Source organism: Chaetodon trifascialis, chromosome 2 (assembly GCF_039877785.1).
Source record: "Chaetodon trifascialis isolate fChaTrf1 chromosome 2, fChaTrf1.hap1, whole genome shotgun sequence".
Classification (NCBI taxonomy): Eukaryota; Metazoa; Chordata; class Actinopteri; order Chaetodontiformes; family Chaetodontidae; genus Chaetodon; species Chaetodon trifascialis.
This window is the reverse complement of record NC_092057.1, coordinates 26,446,514-26,465,597: the sequence shown is the minus strand read 5'-3', so window position 1 is coordinate 26,465,597 and position 19,084 is coordinate 26,446,514. Positions and strand designations below refer to the sequence as shown.

General features: G+C 43.1%; 2 protein-coding genes across 5 annotated transcripts in view; one reads left to right on the top strand and one right to left on the bottom strand.

Moving 5' to 3' along the window:
* The first annotated feature begins 18 nt into the window (after positions 1-18).
* On the top strand, positions 19-8,545 carry LOC139339895 (elongation factor 1-alpha 1). Its single transcript, XM_070975325.1, has 8 exons — positions 19-149; positions 1,998-2,162; positions 2,856-3,035; positions 3,148-3,444; positions 6,577-6,727; positions 7,063-7,319; positions 7,404-7,638; positions 7,828-8,545. Exons 2-8 carry the CDS (start codon positions 2,019-2,021, stop codon positions 7,950-7,952), a joined length of 1,389 nt encoding a protein of 462 aa, XP_070831426.1. The 5' UTR covers positions 19-149; positions 1,998-2,018; the 3' UTR covers positions 7,953-8,545.
* A 111-nt stretch (positions 8,546-8,656) lies between these two features.
* Positions 8,657-19,084, bottom strand: part of LOC139339765 (potassium voltage-gated channel subfamily KQT member 5-like) — a 116,688-nt gene continuing 106,260 nt past the window's right edge. Inside the window, exons 11-15 of one of the 4 annotated variants that reach the window (XM_070975223.1) lie at positions 18,689-18,800; positions 16,703-16,834; positions 16,266-16,373; positions 14,521-14,647; positions 8,657-14,207 (exon numbers count right to left, since the gene is read on the bottom strand). In XM_070975223.1, the coding sequence (XP_070831324.1) occupies positions 12,924-14,207; positions 14,521-14,647; positions 16,266-16,373; positions 16,703-16,834; positions 18,689-18,800 (1,763 nt within the window). In that variant the 3' untranslated portion in view covers positions 8,657-12,923. The remainder of the gene's footprint in view (positions 14,208-14,520; positions 14,648-16,265; positions 16,374-16,702; positions 16,835-18,688; positions 18,801-19,084) is intronic. The other 3 variants (XM_070975224.1, XM_070975225.1, XM_070975226.1) reach the window with 3 other exon arrangements.

The following is a 19,084-nucleotide window of genomic DNA, read 5'->3' as shown; positions in this document are numbered from 1 at the left end:
TAGTGGCCAAACCTCGTAATTTCAGTAAATGACGCGTTTGACGCCAGTTGTCATAGCGGTGCTCTGACTGCGTGTGTGTGTCAGTGCTGCACAGCAGACAGCATCTCAGTTGTCATCACAGTGAACGCACCTGAGAGCAGGAAGCAAAGGTAGGATGTGGGACATTTTCAATGGAAGACAACAACTAAGGTGTTTTTTTTATCAGCATCCTGGGACAGACGTGTCGCGAAGGGCTGGTAAATCAAGGGATGTTTGAAATAGCTGTTATGTAAGTGCATTAAACTAAGTCTCCAAATGGACAGCTGGATGCTGTGTGGCTTTGGTGTCATGGTAATTTGATCAAGGCGAGCGGTGCCAAAAAGTGCAGAGGGGTGTGGATTGGCACCATAGCTGGTAGTTTGCTGGCTAACAGGCCACTATGGCGCAGTTTCAGCGGTCATGCGGGAATCTTGTCTGTCGGTCATCAGCTGCCGCCACAGTAAAATAAACACTGCTGTGCATCCGTCTCAAAAGTGGATGCTGAGACACGCAGACGTTTGTAAACCGCCTTGAGCTCGGCAGTAATGCTCACTGTCGTTCGTTGCGACAGTGTGTCAAATACATGTAATTTACTGACATTACACGCGCTTATTTCATCTGGAGCTTTCCGTGAGTTGGAGCCGTCGTTAATTAAGTCATAACTATCATGAGATTAGCAGCTGTCCCATGATGTTACTGTGTCCTACGGTTGTCTGTGAAAATACAAATACAAACATGTTGTCGAGTTTTGATGTTTCGTGATATGAACAGATGAGTGAGCATCTTAAAGCGTCCAAAATATATTGTGCTAACCAGCACTGTGGTTGATGCGGTCACGCGCTGAAGTTCACTCCGCGCAGTTTGAAACCGGGAGGTGAGACTGAGGCCAGTGCGCGCGCGTACGTGCCCTGGGCGCGTGCCACTGTGCGAAGGTGACGCAACGGTAAACCGATGCCACGAGCTGTTCCAGGTAGCTAACTTCAGGATTACAGCAGGTATTCTGCATTATAATTTTGATTATATATTTTTTCCATCAAATAATTAATGAAAGACTTTGCGAGAAGGAAGTCAGGGAAGGATTCCGCGTGACAACTGTGCTTAATTTTAACGTTAGCTTTGCTGATAATAAAATGAAATACATAAAAATGAAGGATAAGGCTCTATCAGCTAACATGTAACTACAACATTAATATCATTATTAGTTATTAACTGATAGACTTCCCGTCGTTGGTCTGACTTCTGCCGTCAGGAGGTGCGCAATGCGGCGCCATTATAGCTAATATAGTTGAAAGAATGGCGCAAGCTCTAACTTTGTACCTGTTGGCTAAAGTTAGTGCGGATTCAGTCACCTCTGGTTTTGTCTCTGAACAGAAATAAGTGAGCTTTTTTAGTAGAGGCCTCAGTTCTCCCTTTTGTGATTCTGTTGAGTTAAAGCACGATATTGCTTACTAACGTTTGTGCTTGTCTTTCACCATAAACATGATGATGGTTTTTCTACTCAATCTGCCTCAGATAACCATCTCTGTAGGCCGGAGATTGGTTGAATTCAATATGAAATTCTGTAGTGCAGCATGGCTCGATATGAGGCAGTATGAAAGCAGTGATGCCAGATTGATTTGATGAGAGCTAACTTTTTTGAAATGACCTGTGTTAACTTACAGTGTTGCTGAAACCCAACCACTTGTTTGTGCAGGTCATCAGTCATCCGTAGTTGAGCCACTGCAGGTACGATACCTATCATGCTCTGCAGGGTGTGAAATGTTTCTTCAGCTTTTGATCATCAAAAACCATCTCCACACATCTTGATTACCATGCTGTTATTCAGTATGCACAATGGAAGTTTCAGATTACTTGTGTACGACAGATACTGTGTTTGTTGTCTCGCTGCACTGTGGCAGCAGTGTGAAGGAGTAATGGTTCTCCACAGATCTGGCCTCGTAGTCCCATTTCCTGATTGTTCTTGTTTGCTGGGATCTCAGTGTCCTCCAGGGTGAGCTGCTATGGGGAAGGAGAAGCTCCACATAAACATTGTGGTAATAGGACATGTCGACTCAGGCAAGTCCACCACCACCGGCCACCTGATCTACAAGTGTGGTGGTATTGACAAGAGAACCATTGAGAAGTTTGAGAAGGAAGCTGCTGAGGTATGACTCATTTTGTCTTCACTTGGATTTAAAGTATGATCTTTTTAATGCCTTTTTTTCACTGTTTAACTTCACTGTGCTGCACAGGTGTTCTAGCACAACAGTATCATGTTTAACTGGATGTCTTGTCTCACAAGTATCATGCATTTCTGTGTCTTGTCCTGTGTAATCTGTGTCCTGTTGCCATACTCAAGTAATTATGTAATAACTTTGTCTACAAAGTAGACTCTCATTGAATTGCTAAAACATCTGGGAAGAGTGGTGCATGTAAATTTAGCTTTATCTGCCTGCAGCTACTTTCCCCAATTTACAAGCAATCAGTCAGTCAGAGTGACTTTCAGGGACTTTAGGTCAGCATGGTTGCATAACAGAATTCTTTTTTTTTAGTTTATGAATCAGTTCATTGTTGGGCGTGTGAGGAATTTGTAATGGACGTGTTAAATCCCAAGTCAGATCTAATTATGTGTCTTGAACTCCTTTTTCTTAATTTTTGAGATGATCGTTTCCATTGCTCATGGCTCGCAGGCTTAGGGCATACATTAAAGTAAAAGTTTTATTGCTTCTGGCTTTGTTAAGTTGTTTGCAGTGGTGGCACTAATAGAAGCTTTGGACAAAAGCATCTGTTAAAGGCACTGTATTATAAAGTAAATGTTAGATATGTCTTTATCTTACTTTCCCTTCCACATCCCTTAGATGGGAAAGGGTTCCTTCAAATATGCCTGGGTTTTGGACAAGCTGAAAGCAGAGCGTGAGCGTGGCATCACCATTGACATCTCTCTTTGGAAGTTTGAGACCAGCAAGTACTACGTCACCATCATTGATGCTCCAGGACACAGGGACTTCATCAAGAACATGATCACTGGGACTTCTCAGGTAGAGGGAGAATGGGCTGACGAGTAGAAAACGAAAAAATGATGCATAATAGAGAGAGAAAAGTACTTGTGGAAGAAAGCCTTTCTCACCCCCACACCCTCCCTCCTTTCAGGCTGACTGTGCTGTGCTGATCGTGGCTGCAGGTGTGGGGGAGTTTGAAGCTGGCATCTCAAAGAACGGCCAGACTCGTGAGCATGCCCTCCTTGCCTACACCTTGGGAGTGAAACAGCTCATTGTGGGCATCAACAAGATGGATTCCACTGAGCCCAACTACAGCCAGAAGCGCTACGAAGAGATTGTGAAGGAAGTCAGCACTTACATCAAGAAAATTGGTTACAACCCTGACACTGTGGCCTTCGTGCCCATCTCTGGCTGGAACGGAGACAACATGCTGGAACCCAGCCCTAATGTAAGCCTGCTTTGAGACCCTAACTATAATCATATATTGACAGTATTTACAGATACATAAAGAATAAGCACAGTAAGTTGTCACATAGACCCCATACTGGATGTTCACAGTTACATATATCTTAAGTGAGCGTTACATATTAGAATATAAAATGGTGCTGTTTTTTTGGAATTTAAGTCCTCCTCGACTTTTGCGCCTTCTAATAAGTTTGAAAAGGGTAAAGGTGCTTTCAGACAGTGAGAGTTTGTTGCCACTGTCTCCATGGTAGTCAGATACAATGGCAGCCATGCAAAGTTCAGCAGTAGCGGCAGGTGGGGGGGGGGGGGGGGGGGCATGCCATAGCTCAGCTGTTTGGCTGGAGCATTCAGAGTTTACAACTTTTTCATCCTGCTGCCGTGACTCGCTGTGTAAGCATGGCAACCGCAGAAATTACAGTGAGGGTAGCAATCCAGGAGCTGATTTTACAAATTTCTGAGTTCCCTGAATCACACACGTCTTAATGATGAGAGACTGTGCAGCAGCAACATCAGCTGCTAGGTCTGAATTTCCAGTCTGAGACAATAAACAGTGTTTATGATTCTAGTTAGTAGGAGTGTCAACAAATATTCTCAATTTGAATATGTAATCAAGTTGTTAAAAAATGCGGACATTCAATTGTAAAAATGAATACTTGATGGGGGGGCAACACTTTTAGTGGACGTACATTGACTGTGCGTAAAAGCCTGGAGGGACAACATTACAGCCTGTTTCGTGGCTGCCGGCTGCAGTGCTCTCTCTCAATACCGGATCAATTTCCACAATTTTTGTCCCTGTTAGTCACTTTCACACAACAACATGAGAAAATTGGGTCTAAAAACACAAGTAATAATTCACTGGACCTTCTCCCGTTTGTCTGGGACATTGAAATCGTCCAGGACATTTGGACCGACACCAATTGGAAACTCTGCATAGAAAGTCACTTTCATTGATTGAAACTGAAAAGTAGGGCAAGATGAAACAAGCGAATAATAAACTACACGTTTAAGGGCATTATTTGTATATTTTGTCATGTGTAGGTATGTAGATCTTTTAAAAGACATGTTCATGTTTAATTAATATACAAATAGTATGTCTCTTGTTTTATTGGTTTGCCCTCTTTCGGGCATAATGCACAAAAACAGATATTTGACTGGTTTGAACCTATGTGGTTTTTTTAGAAGGAATAGTCGAATGTTGTTATGGCCAATTTTGACAGCGCTACTGGTTAGCAAAACTAAACCAGTGCAAAACATTTCCTCTATTTTAAAGGTGAGCTCATGTTCAGGTTCATACTTTTATTTGTGGAATATACATGCTTTATTCTTAAAAAACCCATTATTTTTCTTTTATTAAACATTACTGCAGCACTTCTACTCACCCTCTGTCTGTGATGCTCCTCGTTAGCTTCTCTGTCTTTAAGGCCAATGCCCTAAAGTCTCGTCTGCTCTGATTGGTCAGGTCCCACAGGACTAAGTCGGCACCACCTGCTCTTTCTCCAGTCAGCTCAGTCTACCTTTTAGCTGCATTTCTGCCACAAATATTACCACAATAACCACCTCTAAACCAAAGACCGCACCACCACACGTTTGAGCAGTTTGAGCCTCAGCCTCAATGCTCAGTGGGTCACCAATGTTGCAGCTTTGTGGTCTGACCAAGCGAGCTGCTGGGTGCTAATCACTTGATCAGTGTCAAGAAAATTAATTCCTGCATTTTTCGGTTTCTTTGTAGCCATATTGTTACCTTCAAGGCAATGTCTATCAAGTAAATTTACGTACAGCAGCAACACACGCACAAACAGACCAACAACAAAGCTAAACGTAGCTGAGCTATTGCTGGAGTCTGTTCTAAATTTGCAGAAAAAACAAAAATATGAAAAAACAGTTAACTGGCATTCACGCAACTGCTTGTTATTTAGTTGGCAAAGTAGATATGAAAACACTGGGAGAGAAGCCAAGAGGGAAACTCTGTCATCAGAGGCAGCAGCTGGAAAAGTAAGTCATTTAAGACCTAACCTGAGATGGTAATTGTTGCAACAATAGAAGCACTAACAAAGATGGTTTTGGTGAGTTTTGTTTCTGTCAGGTTTGAATGAAATGTGTGTGTACAATGATCTGTGAGGGGAAATTACTGGTTTTGTTAAAGCATTCTGCTGGGTTTGAGATATAGCAGCTGGTTAAATGTAAAGCATCTTTGTAAAGGAATCCTTTCCATAATGTTGTCGGACACTTAGAAAAACATTCCAAGCTGGTCAGTGGCAAAAACAAGCACTTTTAGTGTGAGTGCTTTGAACGGCACAGTTGCCCACAAGGATTACGTTTCAGCCATTGCAGCCTGTTTTGTGGCTGCAACTAAGGCGTTGCATTGGACCAGCTCCAAAACTTTTTGTTCTTATTAGTCATTTAGGCACCAAAGTAGGGCCCAGGTTTAAAAATAGTAGAATAATTCTTTCACGCAGTTTCTGTTGGCTGTCCCTCAATATTACATCATTAGTCCAGCATCGCCCCAGACTGTGAGCAGCAGCATTTGTTACATGCTAGCGCCAAGTTTAGCCCCTAACCTACAAAATAAACAGTAAAACAGCTTCAAACAAAACAACAGAAAGCAAAAACTTACACCCTCCATGTTTGAAGTCATGTCACAGACAACTGGTATTGATCCATCCTCCAGCTTGTACTGTGACTGGCCCTCGTTTACAGAGCAGTCCAGGAGTACCTACCCATCATGCATCAGATGAGGAGGTAAATCTGCTGGTGTTTTGGAACATGCATTTTCTAAAAGGTGGAACAAGCAAAAAGGATGGATGTTCTCTTCTCATATGTTGACCTATATGTGACCCTCAAGGTACAACTTTCTCTATTTGGCTGCATGATGAGCTCATACTTATTGGATAACAGCAGCCTGTGGTGTACAGATAGGGCTGGTAGGGTTGGAGGTAACTTTGAGCCGTGTTGATAGTGGCAACCGCTCCTTGTCTGAAAGTACCTCAATTGTCAAAAAGGTTCTTGCATATTATTAAACAAGAAATATACATGGGCACACCACTCCACCACAATCATTGAAGTGACCTGACTGTAAGCAGTCACAGTAAACCTCTGAGCTCCTGCCTCTCCACAGATGACCTGGTTCAAGGGCTGGAAGATCAACCGTAAAGATGGTAATGCCTCAGGCACCACACTGCTGGAGGCTCTGGATGCCATCCAGCCTCCCACACGTCCCACTGACAAGCCCCTCCGCCTGCCTCTGCAGGACGTCTACAAGATCGGAGGTGAGGGCGGTGTTGGTGTGGGCGGCTGTAAGGGTGACAGCTGTGTGATTTGTAGTTGGTAGATCAAACTTGAAATATAGAGAGTTCTCCAGTTATCTAGTGCCTCTGAAATGTCAGTTGTGCCAGATTATATGTTGAAAGTATTTTTGGAATGAGAGCACCTTGTAACAAAAAGAGGAGAGCTGAATGAGTCCTGGAGAGAATTCCCATTGGCTTTTTATGTCCTAAAGTGAGTGTCTGTCCTTTTTTCAGAGAACTGTGTTATAGATATCATCATGCAGCTCATGTAGCTGTCAGTCAGATGCCTTGTAAAGTTGCTAATCTCTCTCTGCCAGGCATTGGGACCGTACCAGTGGGCAGGGTGGAGACAGGAATACTAAAACCTGGCATGGTGGTGACCTTTGCCCCTGTCAATGTAACCACTGAGGTCAAGTCAGTGGAGATGCACCATGAGGCCCTGACTGAGGCGCTGCCTGGTGACAATGTGGGCTTTAACGTCAAGAATGTGTCTGTGAAGGACATTCGCCGTGGAAACGTGGCTGGAGACAGCAGGAACGACCCACCACAAGAGGCAGCCAGCTTCACCTCTCAGGTCTGCTTGCAGGAGTTCCAAAATCCACATGCTAATGAGTCTCTGCTTCTGCACATAACTTAACTTGCCTCTGCTCTCGTCCAGGTGATTATCCTGAACCACCCTGGTCAGATCAGTGCTGGCTACGCCCCCGTGCTGGACTGCCACACTGCGCACATCGCATGCAAGTTTGCAGAGCTCAAGGAAAAGATTGACCGTCGCTCTGGTAAAAAGCTCGAAGACAACCCCAAGTCCCTGAAGTCTGGAGATGCTGCTATTGTGGACATGATCCCAGGCAAGCCCATGTGTGTGGAGAGCTTCTCTGAGTACCCACCACTTGGTAAGTTTACTGTCCTTCCAGCAGCATTTCTGCTTATGGCTCCACCTGCAACTAGCAATAAAACCTGTTGTTTCACTCTGATTGGACTGATTGGACTTAAAATCAAAACCTTCATCTTTACCTCACTGACAAATGTAACTTAAATTTTAATGTGAGATAACAAATGTTTTGTTTGTCGTCCCCCTTCAGGGAGGTTTGCGGTCCGTGACATGCGTCAGACCGTGGCAGTGGGAGTAATTAAAGGTGTGGAAAAGAAAGCCCCTACCAGTGGTAAGATAACCAAGTCTGCACAGAAAGCACAGAAGGTCAAATGAACGTTGTGCTGGGCTGCTGCCCCATACGCTCACCATGTCCGAAGACACACTAGCGCCCTGCACCTTCTGCACACCATAGTCAGCGTCTGGTCTATTATCACAATGCATCGCAAAAGCAGACGAAGGAAAAAAAATCAGTACCACACTGTTAGTGATTAACATGTTACCACACAGTTCTATGTAGGTTTTATTGTCAGTTTGTGGCAGGACAACACAACAACTTTGCATTAGGGCTCCCTGTTTGTGTGCTGTTGTACTTAGAATCATGCTGCACATTGATCTAGCCAAAAAACGTAGCTGCTTAACACCGGTAACAAGGCAGAGATTTTCTTTTGCCAGATCTTTGTTAAAGCAATGCTCTGTGTTCTAGCTTTAAAACAGATATGCTAACTAGCCAGACTGGCTGCTTGCATGTTAGCCTGTTTGCACCTTAGAGAAACAAGCTTGAGAAACTCTTTGTCTCATACCTGAAGTCTTCATGCCAAGCACTTTGCTCAAGCAAACAGTAGCTCTGTTAAATGTTATAGTTTATGCACCTTAATCACTGTTATCTGTGAGCACATGTTCATAAAAGTAAAGATGTTAAAACATTATGTGTTTGTTCCTGGTATCATTCAGTCAGTCCAGTCTGAACCTGAACCGCTGAGGAACCTCGCTGTTTCAGTGAATGATGATGAGAAAGTAAAAACCAAACTCTTCATAGAATTTCCTTTATTGATGAATGAGAAGAAAAGTCCACTTGCATTTTCATTACATTACAGGCTTCATAAATCTAACTGAGATTATTACGTGTATGTTAATATGTGCACATAATTTAAATAAATTAAAATAAGACAGAATGTCAACATGTCAAAGGGCTCTTTTATGCCCAGTAGCAAAATGATCTCTGAATAAAAAAAAAAACTAAAATGCCTCAAGTCAGAACATTAGAGGGAGAGAAAATGAAGACAGTGCAACCAATTCTGTTCGGAGGAACCTAATGCACTTTTCAGCAAAATGTAGATATGGAGACGGATATGTACCACAAAAGCAAGGCACCAATATTCTGTATGTACTGCACATTTTGTAGACTTCATATCAGAGCCGAGGTCTTTTTCTTCCGATGCAGTCATTTTGAACCACGAATAGTGATTTGTCTTAATGACAAGGCATTCATTCTCAGATATAGATAGGTTTGGATATGACAACCTCTTCATGCAAAATATATTTAAATATCTGAAGGAAAGTAAAATCCACTTCTTGAAAAAAAAACTGACCCCAAGCCTCCCTCACATATATTCTAGTCTTTGATGTAGGTCTTCAGAATTCATTGAGGTACTGCTATGTAAAAGTGATTATTCACCACTGAGGCTTTGGATCCTTTATGGGTAGTATTCACCTGCAGCTTGTGGCGCTATAATTATTTTCAACTTAAAGAGAGCCACTTAAACTTGTCTGATGCATCTGAGTCTGTACCATGCAACAGGACTACATTCTCCAGCGAGTCCACTTCAAGGAAGCAAAAAGCATTCCACATGACACTCTATGATAAAAAGCAAACATTGACTATGATTTAAAGGAGATATCTTCCTTTCATGTAGAAACAGTGGCAAAAAGACAGCTGCAATACCAAAGTTAGATTTCTGAACATTTCTTTCAGTGTAACCAAAACAACGTTCTTTGCTATGACACACATATTCTAACATATCAGACTGTTTTTAAATGAAGAAATGACATTCAAGATGTGTTTCAATCCATGGCTGTCATCAGCTGGAAAATCAGCTGACCAGTGCATAATTGATCTGAAAATAAGTAACAACTGCTTGTTCCTCTCCTCTGGACTGTACCTAAGATCCTCCACAGTGTCATGGACATGTAGCGTCACAGCTGGCTGTGTAAATGATCATTCTTCTCTGTACATGTGCGTATACAAGTGTGTACAAGTGTATGTGCTTTGAACATGGTGCACCTCATATTACAGATGATTGTTGGCAGAAGTGACATTGCTAAGTGTTCAAATATTAGTTACAGCAACTCTGACATTTCTCTTGTCTGTCTGGGTTTTCCCGTTGTACCTCTCAGTGACAAGTTATGGTTGTCAAAGAATTCCAAAATAAGATTCAAGCCAACTCAGTGTTTATAGAAAAAAAAGACGAGTCCTACAGTTTTGCATATTTTAGCCAATTTACTGCAAATCAGTTGGACATTAGACGGCGTGGCTCAGAAATTCACACATATTTTGTTAGGGATGCAGCAATACCGCTACCAGCATCAGGTCTGATACTGAGTTCATGTACTGGTAACTGTAATCCTAAAACTACTCCAATACAACCACACCCTATCCTACATTAATTACATGGCGTAAATGGAGGCGGAGGAGGAGCAATGTCAGCAGTTCGGAGATATTTTAAGATAAGACATGATAAAAGTTGAGCAGACAGCAAACTATGCTCTGCCAAATCATCAAGAGCAGGAGTGAAAAGCAGCTCCTTTCACAAGTTCTAAACAACTAACACAATGCAGTATGTAATTAGTTTGCTAATGCTAGCAGCGGGAAAAAGCAACATTCAACTTTGAAGCGAGAGAAACGGTCAGGAGACAACCCACGGGCAGTGAAAATAACAGAAGCTCTTAGCCACACTGCTGCTGATGACCACCTGTGGTCAGTTGTAGATAACACAGGATTTGGTCATCTTCTCAGTGTAGTGGAACTGAGGTATGAGATTCCCATCGTCACAGAAACCATATGACCAAACAGTCTCATCGAGCAGAAGCAGGCTCTCAGAACATTTGGGTCCGAATATAAACTCCCCGATAATCCCACTGTGGACGCTCCGTTTGAGGAGTTTACCCGAAAACTGAGCTTCTGCTGTGATTCCTGCTGTGACCATACTTCAGAAACTTTTGCCCAAAGAAACAGACAAGGGCCATCCCATCAACACTATGAAGGGAACCTTAGCTGCAGCAGCCCAGAGACGCTTCACTGATGCAGAAAAAAACCCCGCTCCACTGCACTACAACTGTACTCAATCAGAGGTAAGGTGTGTACGTACACTTGTACAGCTATCTTTGTGAGAAGTGATATGAGTTTTAGACCTTGGGAGTGAGGACATTCTTGGGAAGTGAGGACATTTTGGCCAGTCCTCACTTTGGGACAGACCTTCAAAGGGATGGTTGAGGGTTCAGATTTGGTTTCAAGGGTTAAGGTTAGAATTTGGTAAGGGTTAGCGTTGGGTATTTAGTTGTGATGATTGAGGTTAGGGTTAGGAGTGAATGGCTTATGTCAACTAGTGTTCTCACAAGGATTGAAGTACAAGTGTGTGTGTGTGTGTGTGTGTGTGTGTGTGTGTGTGTGTGTGTGTGTGTGTGTGTATGTGTGCTGCACATGTTAGAACTGTAATGGTGTTACTAAGTACTCATCAGTACTCTGTATTGGCACGTACCCATATGTAAGTACACATACTTGGTGCTCGGTGCTTCCCTATATTTTGCCTAATGCTGTTGGCAGTGTGATATACAAATCAGTTAGTCCACTTCCCAAACTTGCTTGTTTCAAGTAATTCAAGTAATTTCTGTTACAGTGACCTCATTGTTATGAGGTAATGCAATGCAGACTTTTCAAAACTTTGCACTTCCTTCATCACCGCACAATGATCATGTAACATTGACAACAATGACCTGATGCTCACTGTGACAGATTACATAATTCAAGCACATTTCAGGAGTCCACTAATTGATTTACTGAATGGAAATTATTGCAAACCAGTAGATGCCCTGTATTGCCCTCATTCAGAAATGGTCAGCAAAACCTTTACGTATATGAGACCTGCTGTTTAGGAGCTAAAACTTGCATATACACTGTCATGGTCCTTGTGGGCAACCGATGTCACTGGTTGAGGATTCATATAATTTAAGGTAACAAAGTTTAGGAGGTTATCCGGTTTTCTAAAATGGACAGAATGGTATGGAAATATAATAGAAATAGTGACAAGAACTGAGAATGAACAGTTTGACAATGGTGAGGAAACATTCACTCTGATATGGAAGCCTGTCATGTGATTGGAGAGACAGGAAATAGATCATGTATATGTGGGCACAAAGAAGTAATAAAGGTGGGATGAGTCATACTGGAGAATGTTGATATTGTTATCTCTCTTCCTTGCATGTGATTACATGTTAGCATGCCAGATTTACCATCCCTCACGCTCCTCCCATCTCCCCTTCCTCTTGTGCATGAGCACGAATGCCCCCTGTTGATGATTGGCTGGAAAAGTGTGTGGCTTGGTCTGACACAACTTGTTTCTTTCTTATTTGTAAAGCCAATGCTGTGAACAAAAACATACAGTGTACAAAAACACAAAGCCCTGCTTGGGTTTTTTTCAGGTAACACACAGAATGGGGAGCTAGCAGACTGTGAGGAGATGTCTGCTGAATTCCAAATTCAGCAAATATCAACAGCCTTTCTCCAGGATGACTCACCCCATCTTAACGCCCTGTTTTCTCCAGTACTTGCAACAGTTGTGAGTGGTATTCTCAAAGGAATTTTCCATAAATGTTAGGTGTCCATGCTTTCTTACTTTGTAAAGTGTAAAGTGTATCTTGCTAATCTCAGTACCTTCGACTGAAAACATGCAATGCTCATGCTCTGTCTCACGATCACATATCAAACAATGGTCTTTTAGAACCAAGTGTAGTTGACTTCGTTTAATCGCAAAGTCTCAGGTTTTAGGGGTCTGTGTTTCCATTATACAATCCTGAATCTTCTAGCTCGGATTGGTCAATCATACTTTAAAACAAAGAGTAACTCATGCAATGATATGCCATATGTGATCAGCCTGTATGAAAATACTGTGATTCTTATCAAATGGATCAACATGAAAATAAACATAAAAGGACCCCTCCTTATATTCCCACCCTCCCGCTCCCCTCCAAAAGGATAAAAACCGTCTCTTTGAGGTGAGATTTGCCTGCCTTCTGAACACATAGACAAGTTTATTTTAGCCGTACGTGCGGCATGTTCGGCAATTCGGTGCTGCCAGCAGAGGGCGAGGATGCGTGACCATGGGCCAGGCTATGGTTAGAGCCCTGGGACCCTGTCCCTGCTCTGCTCCCTGTCCTCAGGAGCTCCGAGGAGTAGGTGTGGGCCTCAGCAGTCCCAAGTGACAGGAAGTCAAATCCTTGCGTCTCTATCTCCCTGTCACTGATAAAGAGGTCCTCCTCACCCCATCCACCTCCACCACTCCTGCTTATACCCCCACCACCCCCTCCTCCCCCAGGGTCTTGGCTACAGCTGTGGGAGTCACTGCTTGTACTGGGGCTTGGAGATGAGAGGCTGTGGTGGGCATCCTGGACAGTCCCTGGGGCTGCCTGCATCAGGTCCTGCACTGACATGGACTTGCCCAAGCCTTGGTCCATCTGGCTGGTGCCAGAGCAGCAGCCCAGTGTTGGCAGCACCAGCGGCTGCAGCTCCAGGCTCATGTGTCTCCTCCAGGAGCCCCCCTCCTGAGTATTTATCTTGCCATTGCTGTTAGTGTTGCCTTGTAGCTGCTGGCCCAGTCTGCCCAGCCCCAACCCATGACCAAGGTCCTCCACTACATTGCTGTCCTCCATCTGCATCCCTAAACCTCCACAAAAGTCCTCCATGTCGGGGGATGCTTCTGTGGAGGTCGCTCGTGGCAAGTTGCTTGAGCCCCCACTTCGGCTGGGAGGGGGTGGTGGCGGAAGCCTTGCCAGAAGAGGAAACCCTCCATCTCCGACTCCTCCGCCCCCGCCACTGCTGAGGCTATTTGGGGTGAGGATGGGTGGAGAGCTCCCCACAGCTTCATCAGTGCCACTTTCAGGTGTGGTGGCCTGAGCCTGGGTATAATGATGGTGGGGAGGATGACGATGATGATGGTGGTGATGATGATGATGATGAGGAAGTGGCGACGGGCTGAAAGAGGAGGATGCGAGGCCAGAGGGAGGCGTTGAAGAGGAGGCATTGAGATTGAGGTTGAGCTCGTGGGGGGGCGCCAGGATGAGATGGAGTCCTCCCTGGGACAGGCGGGAGTTTGTGGAGGAGCTTGTGACGCAGCCACCAGGGGGTGGCACTCCACTGCTGCTGACCTGGGTGGAGCAGGACAGGTCCTTACTGAAGACAGAGGAGTTGTAGTCAGAGGTCTGCTCCAGCTCAAACAGGGGCAGAGAGGAGAGAGTGAGGGCTGAAGACGAGCCTTTACGCAAAACCTGACGATAAATGTCCAGCAGGGAGTCGAGCTTTGACTCAATCGACTGAACCTGTGAGGAGAGGAGGGGAAGACGGGAGTGAGTCACCTAACAATAAGAGAGCAAGAAAAGAAAAACAGTAGGGAAGGAAGGCATTATAAAGTCACTGTGCGAAGAAGTGTTGTATGCAATTATTACATTTATTCTGATGGAATAAGAGGTGGAGAAGTGATAGCATTTCATTATGGGGATGATAGTGCACATCTTTCCTGGAAGACATTCATAGTGTTGTACTCAAAAAGTAACACAAATGGCTGAGTAACAAATGCAAAGAGCTGCAAAAAGTTCAAAGTTGTCTGAGAATACCCTCCCAAACCAAACGGACCTGCCGCTCCACCTTACAGACGCGACCCAACATGCTCATGTCCTCTAAAATATCTCCATCGGACAGCAGCTTCTCTCGAATCTTCTTATCCAGAGGGATCTGGCCTTTCCCAAGGATTTGGTCCACTCTGGAACAGACACACGCACACAAGCAAATACAAACACAATAAGACATTAATGATAGGAAGAAAAAAAGGTGACAAAGTAGAAATCCACGCGGCAGCCCACAGAAAGCAAGGAAACTGCAACTAGAAACAGATTACCATAAGCACACTTTCTCCTTCAACACACGGCAAATGAGAGGTTCCACTTCCTCACTGGATTTGACAGATGATGTATAATTGATGAGAAAACACTGCCACCACGATGGATGGATTTCTCGTGAATCAAACAGTTCACAAAACAAGATTGAATGGATTCTGATCTGATTCTGAATATATCTTTTTGTTTTACAGCAGAGATTCAGTTTCTGTGTCTTATTCAACACTTACATAAACACTATTCCTGCTCAATCCAGTGAGGTTCAGTAGAATGTGGTTAATAAGGTGTCTTTGTTAATGAACGGGGTTAAGTTCAACAGAGGGCAGGGATAAGCCAAGGCAATATCATGCAATTATAATGCCACCAACACTTTGGACAAATGAATGATTAAAGCTTTGACAAAAAAAAATACCAAAGGATTATGGTTTTTGTGATTAGCCAACAGTAGCAAGGTTTCCATCCAAATGTTGTGCAAATTTTAACCAAAGTTCCAGAAATCCAGCAAAAGAAATTCAATCAAATGTGTGTTTCCATGCATTACTGCTATGTAAATGCTAGCAGTGCATTGAGATAAACATTTGGTGGCAGGTGACATTAAACTATTGCAGGAAAAAAGAAGCCAAACCTTGTATGAATAAACAAAGTAGATAACTAGATTGAAATGGCATTTGCGTAAGTTTGTCTCATGTATTAATTTGAGGAAGGTTACAGTCTCCTCATGGCTCTTCACAGATGAATCCATCAATGAGGTCGACACAAGTGTTGATATAGCTGAATGCAAAAGTGTAACATTCACTCCTGATCCACTTACAAGCTTTTCAACGGCATCTCACACTCTTACTAAGCAGATGGGGGTTGTGCAGTTGTCATGGAGAATCAGGGGCTACAGTCTTTGCCCCAGGCTACCACCAAGTGTTAGCCAGTATCATCACTTCTGTTACATGATGTCATCACCACGACAACTGAGCAAACTCCACTTGTTGATGAAGAGCATGAGATGTGGTTGAAAACACTCAAAAAATGGTTGGTGGGCACTGATCTCACTTCCTGGATAAGACAGAGGACCAAGTGCATGCAGCAGTTTCAGTTAACAGTCACCAACAGCAGGGGTCAGTATCACAGCAGCAACAGCAGGTAGGCATACACTGCTGCAGTTTGTATGTGTATGGACCGGTGTACGTGTGTTACAGAGGATCCTATAATTTACCACAATTCCCTAGAATGTTTCATCACATAAAAACAGAAAACACCAGAACAATGTACTGCTGAGTTTTGTTAGTGTTTCATAGCCAGGACAGAAGTGTGTGTGAAGAGGGGTTTCATTTCACTTCCTGATCAGTCAGTGCAACCAACAAACCTTAACTTTGTTTTATAGTCCAGATATGCTGTTTTTAATATTTTTTAGGACAAACCATCTCCTGAACTGACTGAATGGGAAGCAAACTGAACCCATGTGACATGTGAAGGATAGGGGGGCATTCTGACCCCTGGGTGGAGTTCTTTCTGCCCTGGCTGTAATAGACAGGCAGGGAGGGGGAGGAAAAGGTCTTGGCTCGGCTGCTCATGGTCTGTGGGCCTACTATCATGTCCAGCCTGTGAGGGAAGCAAAGGAAACACACACACAGACACACACACATATACACATAAACACACATGCAGCCAGAGGTACACATGCACATAAACATACATACATACATACAAAACGCAAAGAACAAACACAAATATAGACATCCAGGTAACATACAAATATACCCATGCATGTATAAGGTACAAGTGCAGGTGCATACATGCAAACACACATACACACACAAACACACCAAGATACAGGTGAATCAGAAACAGTGTGGTCAAACAGCAAAGGTGGAAATGGTGGAATGAAAACTGTCAGCTGCTGTTGTCATGCGGTCTGTTGTCAGTCCCACCTGGTTTGCAGGCTCTTGATGCGACACAGCATGTCCAGGTGCCCGGCAGAGTACTGCTCGATCACATCCTTGACATCGTAAGGGCGCAGCGTCTCCTTAAACTTCTTCTTGGCTACATGGAACTTCATTATCCTGCAGAGAAATTTGTAAATCAGCCACAAGGGGGAGTGCTTATACAGTCAGTTAGCATGACCTGCAGTGGGACATTTCACGGACTAATGCAGCTATAAAAACACATGGAACTGTAACTTTGTTTTTCTTGTTTTAAAAAGTGCTCAACATGTGTAACTGCATGCCAACCACCTGTTTCTTTACACCAATGCAAACAGACAGAACACCTGAACAATCACTTCACTGGACCTTAGAAAAACATCCAGGGAGGCCGCGACTGCTTATTTTAGCTGTGTGTGGTTAAAACTATCATTCCGTATAAGCAGCTCCCTGAATGTGTGCACCTTGAGCCTTGAGGCTAAATTCAAGGGAATTTGGCTAAATGTGTGTTTATGAGTGAAGAGAGGAAGGAACCGACAAGGACAAACAGCAGTAAAACTGTGCCTCACAGTAAAGTGGATGTGAATGTTTGTGTGACGCCATCTTTATCTGTGGCCTTGACTCAGACTTGAGGCTTAGATGACACTCTGGGAACAGGAGCTATGGGAGCATGTCCAACCTCATTTAGTAAAGTTGGCATGTTGTGATGGAGAAGATGTTTTACTTCTTCATGGCCTGAGGTTACTTGTGTTCAACATCAGTAATAATAAAACACTGCAAAATATAATAATAGAACTTTAACAGCAGCTGCTCTGCTCCATAATGAAAACTTTTATCTTTGATATTTTGCTGACAATGTGTACTTTTATTGAGATAAGGAAGATTAGAGAAGATTTAATGCAGAACTTTTACTTGTAGGGAGTATTTTTCCATCACAGTGTTGCTACTTTTGCTTAAGTAAACAGTCAAAGTACTCCTTTGAACACTGGGTCAATGAGAAAATATAGGTGAACTGTCCCTTAACCCCATTATATTTTTAACACGATCTTAGTTTTACACCTTCACCAATATGTTTGTTGCTATGTAGAATTGGGACAATATGACCAAAATGGTGTTGGTTGGTTGTAGTTTTTGAAAACTTCAGTTCAGGTTTATTCACTACTGATGTACTGTTTTCTTAACCTAACCAAGCTGTTCTGGTGCCTAAACTGCGACTGTTTCACAAAGGTAATGACATGAGGACGAGGACACTTACGTCATACCAGACTGTTGCTGGTACTCTCCAATGGCGATATATGCTGTTTTGTAAGTCATTGGCAATCGACCTACTCAGTCGTTTAGGTGGTTTAGGATGTGTTGGGGAGATCACTGTCAAATGTTTGCAAGTGCCCACATGTTTCTCATGGGAATAAGACATGACAGCATTTCTCAGCCAGAGCATAACTTCAGTTCTGTACTGAACAACTTTTATTTTAAAACTCAACAGGTTTTACCCATATCAATTAATCTTTGATTATACTATAATATGAACCAAGTCAAACTTAACTTTTCAGTTAGATTAGAAAGCTATCTTAAATCCAATCTTTTTTTAATATTTGACAAATGTAACAGCTGAACCAAAAATCAATAACCGTAAGTGAGTTTATTCTTGCTGGTTCAACCACAGCTTCTCGTATTTGTTATGACTGCATCTGACTGGCAGTTTATTTTTAGGACTCTACATGGCTAAGACACACACTGTCCTTGTGACATGATCAGTTTACAGAGCTTTGCAGTGTTAATACTCCCTCTAACCATATTTCCTGTCTCTCAACACTGTATCCAATCACATGAACCAAAGATAATCTAAAAATAACCTGAAAAAAATATCTTCCGGTCACTTAAATCCCTCGAGCCAAAGTGTTGCAATCGGGGTTCGTTTACATGCAGCCTTGAGTGCAGAAAAATACAGCGTTAGCTGAAGTGAAAGAGGAAGTCTTATTTCCTTTGCCTCACCTGACAGCTCTAATGACTGACTTGACTGAGGGCAGCAAGTCCTCCACTGAGATCTCACAGTGACAGCCCTTCTCATCAAAGCCATCCTCCCCCGCCATGTTGGAGTCTGCTGCTTGGGAGAGAGGATACAGAAAAGGAGGATTTGGTTCAATGATCAGATGACTTTATGTCACCTACAAAACAGGCCACTGTGCAGCAGGGACAAAGCATTTACATGTGTTGCATTGGTTTACTATATTTATTTTTTTAGATTAGATTACATTCAACTTTATTCTCATCGTCGAGTGCATGGAGACAACGAAATGCAGTTTAGCATCTAACCAGAAGTGCAAACTGTCATAATGTCCAAAAAAAGCGATATAAATTCATGTAAGTCGTGCAAGTGACATGAAGTAT